Genomic DNA, 13573 nt, shown 5'->3' with positions numbered 1-13573 from the left:
AGGATGTGGCTGGGAAAATGCATATAGTCAGGATGTAGCTGGGAGTATGCATATAGTAGGGATGTGGCTGGGAGTATGCATATAGTCGGGATGTGGCTGGCAGTATGCATATAGTCGGGATGTGGCTGGGAATATGCATATAGTTGGGATGTGGCTGGCAGTATGCATATAGTCGGGATGTGGCTGGGAGTATGCATATAGTCAGGATGTGGCTGGCAGTATGCATATAGTCGGGATGTGGCTGGGAGTATGTATATAGTCGGGATGTGGCCGGGAGTATGCATATTGTCGGGATGTGGCTGGGAGTATGTATATAATCGGGATGTGGCCGGGAGTATGCATATAGTCGGGATGTGGCTGGGAGTATGCATATAGTCGGGATGTGGCTGGGAGTATGCATATAGTCAGGATGTGGCTGGCAGTATGCATATAGTCAGGATGTGGCTGGCAGTATGCATATAGTCAGGATGTGGCTGGGAGTATGCATATAGTCAGGATGTGGCTGGGAGTATGCATATAGTCAGGATGTGGCTGGGAGTATGCATATAGTCAGGATGTGGCTGGGAGTATGTATATAGTCGGGATGTGGCTGGGAGGATGCATATAGTCGGGATGTGGCTGGGAGTATGCATATAGTCAGGGTGTAGCTGGGAGTATGTATATAGTCGGGATGTGGCTGGGAGTATGCATATAGTCGGGATGTGGGTGGGAGTATGTATATAGTCGGGATGTGACTGGGAGTATGCATATAGTCGGGATGTGGGTGGGAGTATGCATATAGTTGGGATGTAGCTTGGAGTATGCATATAGTTGGGATGTAGCTTGGAGTATGCATACAGTCAGGATGTAGCTGGGAGTATGCATATAGTCGGGATGTGGCTGGGAGTATGCATATAGTCAGGATGTGGCTGGGAGTATGCATATAGTCGGGATATGGCTCGGAGGATGCATATAGTCGGGATGTGGCTGGGAGTATGCATATAGTCGGGATGTGGCTGGGAGTATGCATATAGTTGGGATGTAGCTTGGAGTATGGATATAGTCGGGATGTGGCTGGGAGTATGCATATAGTTGTGATGTGGGTGGGAGTATGTATATAGTCGGGATGTGGCTGGGAGTATGCACATAGTCGGGATGTGGGTGGGAGTATGCATATAGTTGGGATGTAGCTTGGAGTATGCAAATAGTTGGGATGTAGCTTGGAGTATGCATACAGTCGGGATGTAGCTGGGAGTATGCATATAGTCGGGATGTGGCTGGGAGTATGCATATAGTCGGGATATGGCTCGGAGGATGCATATAGTCGGGATGTGGCTGGGAGTATGCATATAGTCGGGATGTGGCTGGGAGTATGCATATAGTTGGGATGTAGCTTGGAGTATGGATATAGTCGGGATGTGGCTGGGAGTATGCATATAGTCGGGATGTGGCTGGGAGTATGTATATAGTCGGGATGTGGCTCGGAGGATGCATACAGTCAGGATGTAGCTGGGAGTATGCATATAGTCGGGATGTGGCTCGGAGGATGCATATAGTCGGGATGTGGCCTCGGAGGATGCATACAGTCGGGATGTGGCTGGGAGGATGCATATAGTCAGGATGTGGCTGGGAGTATGCATATAGTCGGGATGTGGCTCGGAGGATGCATAAAGTCAGGATGTAGCTGGGAGTATGCATATAGTCAGGATGTGTCTGGGAGTATGCATATAGTCAGGATGTGGCTTGGAGGATGCATATAGTCAGGATGTGGCTTGGAGGATGCATATAGTCGGGATGAGGCTCAGAGGATGCATATAGTCGGGATGTGGCTCGGAGGATGCATATAGTCGGGATGTGGCCGGGAGTATGGATATTGCATATTTGTGGTCTCATGACCATCGTTCCTAGTGCCAGCATAGGAGAATTCTCAGTGTGCAGATACATTGACTGCAGACTTGCATCTTTAGACCGGAGAACCTCTTTTAAGTGAAAAAATATTTTAACCATATTTGCAACCCTGTTTGTTTTGCTGCATTTTTTTGGTCCCGAATTTCTGCCATATCTTATCAATTAGAGCCAGTTATAGGCTTCTATGGGAGGCAAGGGGTTAAAAAAAGCATGTAATAAATGCTATTTCATTTCTAAATTCAGAATCCTTCCATTTCTGCACTAAAACTGCATAAAAAATGTTATATTAAATCTGCACCAAACGTGCATCAAGAAAGGTCAAAACATATATAAAAAAAATTGTAGGAGAAAGCAATAATCAGAGCAGATTGCTATTGCCTATTTTGCAAAAAAAAATGCAGCAGAAAATACTCATTGTACTTGAAAACAGCCGGGATGAGTGACTATTTCTGTATGACCCTTCTGGGGTGATTTTTCTATAAACCCTTCTGGCTTTGACCTGGACCTTTCACATATTGTGATTTTGTGACATGCTACCTGACTATATAGTGGAAGACTGTAATTAAAAATGTATGTCACCATCATCGCTGTGAACTGATAGCGCAGCTTCTGGGTACCAAAAAAATCACTCCAAAATCAATAAGATGGTTATGTAAAAAGCCTGGGGCATGTTGCTGATCACGTTACATAGTTGCATAGTACGGATGAAAAAAGATACATGTCCATCAAGTTCAGCCGAGAGATGGAAAGGGTGAAGGGATTGGGGTTTAGGTACACCCGTACGTTACTATAAGGTCCTGTGATCAGAAGACTTTGCATCATATTTGCACGCAGCCTGCTGGATTTAGTGCGAGTTCTCCATTTTTAGGGCACTAATCTGACAACCAAGTTTAGTGGTGTCACGTTAAAGTAAAAATCTCACCAACACATAGAAATATTGCACGTTTTTCCAAGGTGATATAAACCTGTGCAAATCCATTTGTTAAATGTTACACAACCCACACTTCTGACAGCAGACCGAGTACAAGCAGTACATTACACACCCTGGCACATAATGGCGTTTAACAAATATGACAACCGGGTTCGTATGTTTATCCTCACACCTGGATTGTGCAGAGTATCAATATTTTTGCAATAATTTTCGAAAGAGCGATGATATGTCTTGGATAACTGTTATTAACGAGACTATCATTAGATTTTTCCTACTTCGTCTGAGAGGCGTATGATGTAGGGACAGAGACCTTGATACTAGAGATATATCACTGGGCTACTTGCTGCAGTTTTGATAAAATCACTGTTTTACCATCAGGAGGTTATCATTAGAGGACTTCTACGTAGTCATCATCAGACCCACCAGAGGAACAGATTCCTAAGGCCATCTTCCCCTTCCATCGCAACAAAACCAACGCACGTTCAGTTTGGCAGCCAGCTGAGTTATAGGTGCAGACGTCCTCCTCTATCTGCAGTGACCAATGCTAGCGCAGATTATGGCAGTTTAAAGGGAACCTGACAGCCGATACATGCTGCCCGATCCACAAGCAGCATGTATCAGGCACTGGCTGCATGATTGTGTCGCTGAAACACTGCTGCACTTCAGAGAAAAACATACTTTAAAAGCCGCTGGGGACTAAACCGCACAGGAGACTAGACGGACAGGCAGGAGAGACCTGTCACTCTAGGGGAGCAAAGAGGGAGAACCTGCCTAGGATCCAGCTTTTCAACTAGTCCTTCGTGCAGCTTGGTCCCCGGCGGCTTTTAAAGTATGTTTTTCTCAAGCATACATGGCTGAAATCATAGTCAGTGTCTGATACATGCTGCAAGAAGATTGGGCAGCATGAATCAGATGTCGGGTTCCATTTACAAGGAATCGGTCAGTACAATCTAACCTTTTAAACCGTCTGTATATGCACGTACGTCATAGAAAGCTGAATAAAATGATACCCTAATATCTGTAATTCAATATCTTATTCCAGAAAAATCCATATTTTCCTTAATATGTAAATGAGCTGTTAATTCTTGGGCGGACATAGATTTCCCTAAGAATCTGCCTTCAGAGATTATTTTAAATGAAGGAAGGAGTTACCAGTGTGTTACCACCCTGACAAAGCTTGATGCGAAACATGCGTCGGGTGCGTTTTCTTTGATAAAGTGTAATGTGCATTATGTGAATGTTTATGTGATCTCACTCTCTCCCTGTTTATCTGTAATGCAGTTTTCCTTTCTCCAAACATAACGCTTTTCGATTAAACCAAAAAGTTTCATTTCGGCTTAATCCTCCTCAAACATTCTTCCAACAGTCTTCTGGCTTGTTCAGGTGATTGTTTGCAAACTGCAGACAGGCAGCAATATTGTTTTTGGAAAGCAATGGCAATCTTACCATCATGCACACCATTGTTGTCCAGTGTCCTCCTGAATATTAACATTAGCTAATGAGAGAGGCCTTTAGTTGCTTAGAATTTATCCTGGGTTCCATTGTGACCCCACAAACTATTATACACCTTGCTCTTGGAGAGATCTTAGCTGGTCGATCACTGCTAGAGAGAGTAATACCTGGTCTTGAATTGTTTCCATTTGTACACAATCTGGCTGACTGTGTTTGCTGTCCAAACTCTTTAGAGATGGTTTTATAACTTTTTTCCAGCCTAATGAGCATCAACAATTCTTCAAAAATATCCTTTGATCATGCCATGAAACACTTCCACAAACCTGTATTGTGAAGATCATACTATAATAGATCCCAGTTCTTAAAATAAAACAGGTCGCCCACTCATACCTGATTGTCATCCTATTGATTGAAAACACAAAACTCTAGTTTCCTCTTCAAATTATCTCTTAATCCTAAAGGGTCACATATTTTTGCCATTCACAGACATGTGATTTGGCCTGTTACACTAAAAAAAATTGCTGACTGTGACTACAACTCTTATTTCAAGAGCCGTAGCATGTATTTTGTCAGGTCCGCCATGACCATAGGAAATCATGTGCTCTCCATTACTGCATTGTGGGGAGCCGATGGACTGAGAGAGGGAGCTATTTAACTGTCAAACACTTTAGATGTTGCGGTCACTACTGACCGCGGCATCTAAGGGGTTACTAATTGGAAACCAACATTAATGGTCTCTGATAAGTTAGAAACAGCCTGAACATTGGGACTGTACAGCACATAGTGCTGCAATCTTCTCAATCGCTGACATAAAAAGGTGGCACAGTAGAAGCATTCCCTTAAATGCCCACTTTTAAAACTTTTATTAATTATGTAAAGAAACTCACCCCAACAAATTCTACAGCCATATTCAATGGGCACCGGAATTATTTGTTTTGGTGTCCACAATAATTGTGCCTTCACAAGGTCAATACAGTGGCGCTGTTATTTATTGTGCATGGTGCCATCAGGAGCAGGGACCATCGATGGTTGGATGTCTATGCAGTAGTATAGGAATATGCAGAATCTAAAAGCTATAAAAGTGCTGAGAGGCTTAGCGATGCCACTCCAACATTTAGATGGGAATTAAACTATTGATTCTTGTCCAAACCAATTGTTCTGTGTTTCAGGTAACGCCACCTAGAATTGATTTCATAAACAATGTAATCCATCTTGTTACTCCATAATTATTTTTAAATAAACTGAATTAAGTTGAAACATGAATATCAAATGGATATTGAATTTCAAGAATAAATTGGATACAAACCGTGATCTGATCAGTGATCATTACTAATGTTTCTTTTTGCTGTTGGAAAATAAACAGATACAGTAAATTTTAATATGAAACCTTTGACTTTTTCATCTGTTGATAGTAGGAATCTTTATAATAGCTGTATACAGACTTATTGCACAGATAATGCTTTTTGTGGAGAATGACATAAGAGGATACTGTTGAGGCATTAAAAGTACATAAAGTCGATCCATGCTCTAAAATGTCCTGAGTATTCATTACAAAAGAGTAATAAGAAAAAACAGGAAAATGTGGCTCAAATCTACAAACTATACATGTATATTTTATTTAAAGAGAATATGTCACCCCAAAACTGAAATTAAACCCTTTATATATTCTGATAGGAGACTTAGCCCCTATAAAAATCATACTTATGGTACAGATTTGACCTATTTTGTTTTCTGTAAAAACAGCTTCATTACATAAATAAAACTTTGGCGCACCCTTGGCGTGGCCCAGTGCTTGGTGCACTGTTCTTCCGCCTCAATTGCCATCCTCCGCTCCTCCCCTTATGATGATTGACCGTGCCCCAAGGAGCGCTCTCTATATTAAATCCTCAGCCCATGCATGTACTAATATAGCAGGAGCCGAGGGCTCACACAACATCAGTGTGTGCAGCGTTCTCTCTGATCCCTGTCCTGTCTGCAGTGGCCGCTCGCTGCACACAGGACCGCACAGGAGTGGGTGGCAGATGCTCATAGGAGAGGGGGATGAGAGTGCGTTCTGACACTGCATGAGCATGAGCATGTGCGCACGCACTCCTCTCCTGTCATCATCGGCCACCTGCTGCTGTGCCATCCTGTGTGCAGCGAGTGGCCGCTTCAGACAGGACCGGACGTTTAGAAGGACTGACTCTCTGTGAGCTCTCAGCTCCTACAATGTCAGTAGATTGCGGAGGATTCAATACAGGCAGCGCTGGTTTCATTTCAGATTTGGGGGGTGACAGTATATCCCTTCAAGACATGATAGTAGATAGCCACAATGTCTTTCTGATGTCTAAAGCTTACACAGATTTATTCTCTATGTGATCCTGTCACTTTCTTTCTACAGGGGCTGTGAGGGCTTCCAGTATATTCCCTATCCTCAGTGTGATCCTACTCTTCATGGGAGGACTGTGCATTGCTGCCAGCGAGTTCTACAAAACTCGACACAATATCATATTAAGTGCTGGCATATTCTTTGTGTCTGCAGGTAAAATAAGTTAATCTTCAACGTGAAAAATGTGTTATACAAGAATAGAGCTCGTTTAAATAACAACTTACATAATTCTTTTGAGCCGACATTGTTCTCGAAGCTGAAAATGTGATTAATTTGTATAATTTATCTGTGCAAGGGTCAGTACTCATTTTTCTCGATACAGATCTCCAAATTCTCTGTCTTGCCAAAGAGTCAAAGGGTTATTCCCAGAATCGCATTATTTTTCACAAAGCACAGTAAATGCATAGTTATGGCATAAACAGACTAAGCCCAGCATAATGTTTCTTTTTTGAACTTTTGCATCGTTTTTTCATTACAATCAACCCATCTGTGCATGTGAGCTTTACATGACTGAATGGATAGTCCTAGTCCTATCTTCTTCTCCTCAGTGCTGCAGGCCCCTCTCCCCTCTCCGCTGTGCCCATGAATAGCCCCACCTCTCTGAGTTATCATCAAGCTATTCTAAGTGTAGAATTCATCTGATACTTATAAACATGCTCTGCACATGAACAGTACACTGCAAGGCCAATTTTATATTCTGCCATCTACATCAGTAAAGCTTTCTGTCAGATTTTACATTGTTTGCTGTTTTTTTTCCTCAGGGCTAAACTCTCTTGCAATCCTCCACATTGGCAGTGCGAGTTGTGTTTGTTTCCTGCTGCTGAAAAATCAGTTTAGTGAAACTGCAAATGCTCTATTGATGCATATGGCAGAAGATAATCCTATATCATATGCATCAACAGAGCAGTTTTACATCACTGGTTTCACAGCAGCAGGCAAACACAGCGCAACAAATTGTAGCCCTTGTATTCACAGCCCCATCCTGCAGTATATCTCTCCTCTGAGCTCCTCTGCACACAGCCCCATGATGCAGTATATCGATCATTTCAGACCCTCAATACAGACCTACATCCTGCTGTATATCACTCCTTTCAGCCCTGCCCTGCAATATATCACTCGTTTCACCCGTTTTACACAGAATAATTTTTCAATAAACCACCCTTTTCAGACCCATCAAGCACCATATTTCTCCTCTCAGTCACTCTATACACAACCCTATCCTGAAGTACATCTCTCTTCTTGGTTACCTGAATACATGCACACTGCTGCTTTCTGGAATCAGCTCTCTGCACTGTAATGGGGGAGGATCCGTCCCTTATCATGACATCATCATTCACATTTATGACCAGCTCAGCTTTAGACACATCCCAGAGCACAACTATGCTTGCAGGATGCCACAGAGACACTGCATTGCAAAGGACATCTGCATACAGTAAACTCTGCCTAGTGGTAGCTGCAAGCAGCCATTATATCATGTAGCTCTATTATCAGAGGAGAAGCATTTGGAGCTATTTAAAAGACAATATTGAGGTCGATGGGTTTTATGAGGAGGTGTCCGCCCCAGCTCTGCCCACTTTGTTGGAGCTGGTGTGACAATGGCATGAACACGCTAAAAGTCACATGTGGGTGAGGCCTTAGTTGTGCTGTTGCTTTTGCACCTATGCCACACAATATGTTACCTGTGTTTCTCCACTCCTCATGTCTTAGCGTACGATCAGATATAGTTTTGTGAAGGTGGACAAAACTGAAGGGTTTTTCTAATGGAAATTACTTCTGGAAAAGCTCCTTTTTTGGGGGAGTTTTTGATTTTTTTTTTTTTCCTGAAATGTTCATATGTAGCCACACGATGTGTTTTTTTGTGCCACAGTTTTCTGAAAACATGGCATTTTGTACTGGCAAAAAGGGCAGTGTGAACGCATTGTGAGAACATGGTCTTAGGAGGTTTTTGAACTGTACCTTTCCTAAGAAGTTTTTTTTGCAGCCATTTCTTCTAAATGTGGCAGGTTTGGAGTGGATTCCAGGAAGAATCCACTTCAGAAAAGTGACCTGACATTTCTTTTTTTTTTCTACCAGGCGGTTTTCAAAATGCCCCAAAAACTACTGATATGAATAGAAATTTGGATTTCGAATAGGAATGAATAGGAATAGTATTCAATGATTTTTTAGGTGTTTTTTTGGAGCAAATCATCTCTAAAAAAAACTCCTCGAAAAACTACTTAAAAAAAATGAAAGTAAATCTAAATGTAGGATATGTTCACAAAGAATTTATTGCTTGAATTAATTCTTTTTCCACGTCGAAAGAAAAAGCTCAATGTACGTGACGTATTTTCCTATTTAAAATGATAGGACACTTATTCGAAAAAGCGCTTTTTTTCATGTGGATTTTGGAGCAAAATCTCCTGTAAAATCCATGTAACAAATACTCCATGTGAACAAGTCCTTCATGATCGGGAAAAGTGCTTACATTTGGGCCACATTCACATTTTCAGTATTTTACCTCAGCATTTGTAAACCAAAGCCAGGAGTGGGTCAATCAGAGGAAAAGTATAATAGAAACATGTCACCACTTCTGTATTTATCACGCACTCCTGTTTTTTTCTTACAAATACTGAGGTAAAATACTGACCAAATACTGAACATGTGAACGTGGCCTTATTGTGGCTCTTAGGCCAAGTGCCCACGATGAGTTCTTGGCGAGTTTTTGATGCTGCGTATTTTCGTTACACAATAAAAACACAGCGTATTACAGTTCCTGCAAAGTGGATGGGATTTATAGAAACCTCATGCCCACTGTGTATTTTTTTTTACTCAGTCTAAACCGACCTGCGGTGCGTATTTCAAATTTGCAACATGTCAATTTCTTTTGCGGTAAAAACACATTTATTTTACGGACGAGATGAGGAAAATCTGCTGGTAAAAGTCACATATGCATTTTTAATGTGCTGCTGCAGCAGAAATGGACTAAAAACATATGTTAGCCACGCATGACTGAAAATTAAGGTTTATCGAAGCCAAATACTTGGAAATATCAAAAACAAAGCAGCTTTATTTAAAACATGACATTCCAACACGAGAGAAAAATAATAGCTGAAACAATGAGATAAAAATGCAAGTAAATAAAGAAAAAAGTACACAAAAACGCAAATAACCTGATTTAACTAAGTGTAGAAAATCTGCAACATCAAAAATTCACCATATACTCATCCTTAGGCAACGTTCACACATTCAGTATTTGGTGAGTTTTTACCTCAGTATTTGTAAGCCAAAACCAGGAGAGGGTGATAAAGACAGAAGTGGTGACATGTTTCTATTATACGTTTTCCTCTGATTGTCCCACTCCTGATTTTGGCTGACAAATTTTGAGGTAAAAAATTGACCAAATACTGATTTTTATCCTTAAACAGGTTGTCCACTACTTTTACATTGATGGCCTATCCTAAGGATAGGTCATCAATGTCTTATCAGCCAGTGTCCAACACCCGGCACCCCCCGCCAATCAGCTGTTATCAGTGTCGACGGCCGTAAGTACTCACTTGCGGAGCTGGCCGTCTACTTGCAGTGGCCGCCACAGGGTTCTGCACAATTTACCCCATATTGATTTGAATAGGAGGCAAATGTGCAGTACTTGGCTGCGGCCACCACAAGGAGACAGCCAGCTCTGCAAATGAGTACTTTTGGCCGGCGGCCACCACCACCGGTGACAGCTGATTGGCAGGGTGCCGGGTGTCAGACCCAAGCCGATCAAACATTGATGTCTTATCCTAAGGATAGCCCATCACTGTAAAAGTAGTAGTGGACAAACTGTTTAATTCACTGGTACCACTGAAGTATGGAGATTTTTCTGCTATTTTGTGCCACAAAATGCACACTGACACTGAAATACACAGAATATGAGAAAAACGCACTGCGTTCAATACTGAATTACTCTGGTCTCCATTGTATATTTATTCTCCAACCTCACTAGGTGTAATCCGACCCCTATCATTAGCAATATTAGTGGAGTTGTAGTAGGAATGAGAGAATGCATTTTGCTCTTCTGATACAACTCCATCCAGGCAATGCCCATTGATCCACTGCTCTGACCGCAGGAGGGATGAGTCATTATCATCTAACGTGCAGGAAATGAGGAACATAATTATGAAGGAGAAAGCTGGTTAATACCGGCAAACAGTAATAATGCCTGGGGCAAAAAAAATTACAGGGACAGACCTCTAAAACTAGTAACCCAAGGCCAAGGGCATAGGGTGAGCATGCAAGGCACCTATGGTGCTATACAAAATGGAGGAGGGTGGATTAATCCAACACATGTTCATTTATTGAGATGCTTGCAGGCTACTCTCACTGGAACTTTAAGACAACTGAGGCTTTTTGTGCAGCAAAAATATAGTGTCAAAAAGTCATCGTGGGAACTTAATCTTAGGGTGCCAAATAGCCCTTCATCTAGTCCAATCCACAAGACAAATTCACATTGTTGGGTAAGAGCCACAAATTGACAAAACAATGGATTGCATTTGGGCCAATGTTATTCTATGGGGTCGTGACTCTGTCCGAGGAAAAAAAATTGCAGTTTGCTAGATTTGCATCCAATATTCGGATCACACTCGACCATGCAAGTCAACGAGTCCGCGGAAAACATCGGAAGACACTCCAACGACATCTGATTGAAGTCCTGTTTTCATGCCTCGATAGACTGAAGAAGATGGGGATTTTTTTCTCTATCTTCTCATCATCCGAAAAATTGGGATCACACTATGATCATACCCTGATCCAAGTCTGATCAAAGTGTGATTAGCATAATCGGCCCGATTCTCTCAGATGGTGTGATCCTCACCTAAGTCTTACTCACCAGTAAGTCCCTTAAATGTGTAATACACTCGATATGCAATGTATGTGGACCGCTAGGGTGTATTTGTTGCAAATAGTTCCCACCCTAGAGGAGCCTATTTCAGGTCACTAATAAATTTGTCAGATATGAATATACTGTTTTTTTAATCCAGACATTCCGTATGAAGTTTATTGGCATTTTCCTGTTTTTATTTTTTCTTTCTTTCTACCATCCACAGGCCTGAGCAACATCATTGGGATCATTGTGTACATATCTGCCAATGCTGGTGATCCTTCAAAAAGCGACTCAAAGAAAAACAGCTACTCATATGGCTGGTCCTTTTACTTTGGGGCCCTTTCCTTCATTATTGCTGAAATGGTGGGGGTGCTTGCTGTTCACATGTTCATTGACCGCCACAAACAGCTGAGAGCCACAGCACGGGCAACGGACTACCTCCAGTCCTCTGCAATCACTCGCATTCCAAGTTATCGCTACCGTTATCAGAGGCGCAGCCGCTCCAGCTCCCGGTCCACGGAGCCATCCCACTCCCGTGATGCCTCTCCTGTGGGCCTCAAGGGCTTCAACACCCTCCCCTCCACTGAAATCTCCATGTACACGCTGAGCCGCGACCCTCTCAAATCGGCCGGGACCCCCACAGCCACTTATAACTCGGATAACAGCTTCCTCCAAGTTCATAACTGTATACCCAAAGATAACAAGGACTCTGCGCACACCAACACAGCCAATCGCAGGACCACCCCAGTATGAAACAAGACGGAGGAACAGAAGAAAGACACAGACAGATAGATTAATGAGGGTCAGAAAGGAAATTGGTCTAGATAAAGGGATCTGTGTATCAAGCTTTGGACATGGCCTATTTCGGTTCAAAAATAAGTTCCAAAACTCTTTTTCTTTGTCTGAATTAAGGCAACAAATGTTAAATGCAGAAATTTCAAGTTATCTAATAGCTTTCATGATTCAACAACAACAAAAAAAGAACTGAAAATGGAACAATCATGAAAAAAAATGAGCTCAGAACAAACTTGTCCGCGTGTACAGAGCCCAAATGCTGCATTGCAAATGACGAAAACTGCAGAACAAATTTTTATTTTTTTTTATTTTTTTCAAAAATTCTGAAAATAGCCATGGTGCCAAAATGATGGGATTTGTACAACAAAACACCAGACGCCTGAGTCTGATACACAGATCTGTATGTGTAAAAAAAAAAAAAAAAAAAAAAAAAGTCTTCATCCTTGAGAAAATATCCCCAGAGTGGTTTACTGGGGTTTTCTTTGTTTTTGTTTTTTTAATTTATTTTTTATTTTTAGTTATGAGTAGTATGTAAATCTGTTCTATCTGGCCTGTATGGTTTGTCTGAAATCTTAAACCGGCTGCTAAATCTGACATTCATGGTCTAGAACCACATTGCAATTTACCTAACCCTCTAAACACTGTGAAATGGCATCATGGTTTTGGGGCTCCTCCAGTAAGTAGATCTCATTTTGGGGTGATATTTTATTGAGGATGCAGACTAAGCTGAAAACAGCGTTGCTTGTATAGGAGAAGAACAAAGTAGAAATAAAAAAAATAAAAAATAAATCAAATAAAATAAGAATATATTGTACTAATGAATAATAGTGGGTATCCTGCAACAATAACCATTTAAAACACATTACGGTATATAATATAGCATATTAAAAATTGGGGGGGAAAAATAAAACGTAATGATACATGGCACATTAAATGACATACTGTATTAATTGTACATAATAGTGTACAATATATTATATTAAATGTACATATAACGACTTTGCATAAATGTACAGCGTATTTCCCAGTGTATAGCGATTTCACCATCTCATAGTACCATACAATATGTACATCAGCACATATAATCCAATGTAGCTAATATATATATATATATATATATATATATGTATATGTATATGTATACATGTAAAATATATATATATATATATATAAATATATATATGCATATTTATATATTACTGTATATATATATATGTACACATTAATATATTAAATGTATATATTTATATATATATATATATATATATATATATATATATATATATATATACACACACAT

The 13573-nt window shown here is 40.9% G+C and overlaps 1 protein-coding gene across 1 annotated transcript in view; it reads left to right on the top strand.

Annotated features, from left to right (window-relative positions):
* CACNG2 (calcium voltage-gated channel auxiliary subunit gamma 2) overlaps window positions 1-13363 on the top strand; it is a 130620-nt gene extending 117257 nt beyond the window's left edge. Inside the window, exons 3-4 of the mRNA XM_077278803.1 lie at window positions 6651-6791; window positions 11702-13363. Of these exons, the coding sequence (XP_077134918.1) occupies window positions 6651-6791; window positions 11702-12231 (671 nt within the window). The 3' untranslated portion in view covers window positions 12232-13363. The remainder of the gene's footprint in view (window positions 1-6650; window positions 6792-11701) is intronic.
* Window positions 13364-13573: the final 210 nt, after the last annotated feature.

The sequence above is a fragment of the Ranitomeya variabilis genome, chromosome 8, assembly GCF_051348905.1.
Source record: "Ranitomeya variabilis isolate aRanVar5 chromosome 8, aRanVar5.hap1, whole genome shotgun sequence".
Lineage (NCBI taxonomy): Eukaryota > Metazoa > Chordata > Amphibia > Anura > Dendrobatidae > Ranitomeya > Ranitomeya variabilis.
The sequence above is the reverse complement of the archived record's forward strand: the minus strand, read 5'-3'. Positions and strand labels throughout refer to the sequence as shown.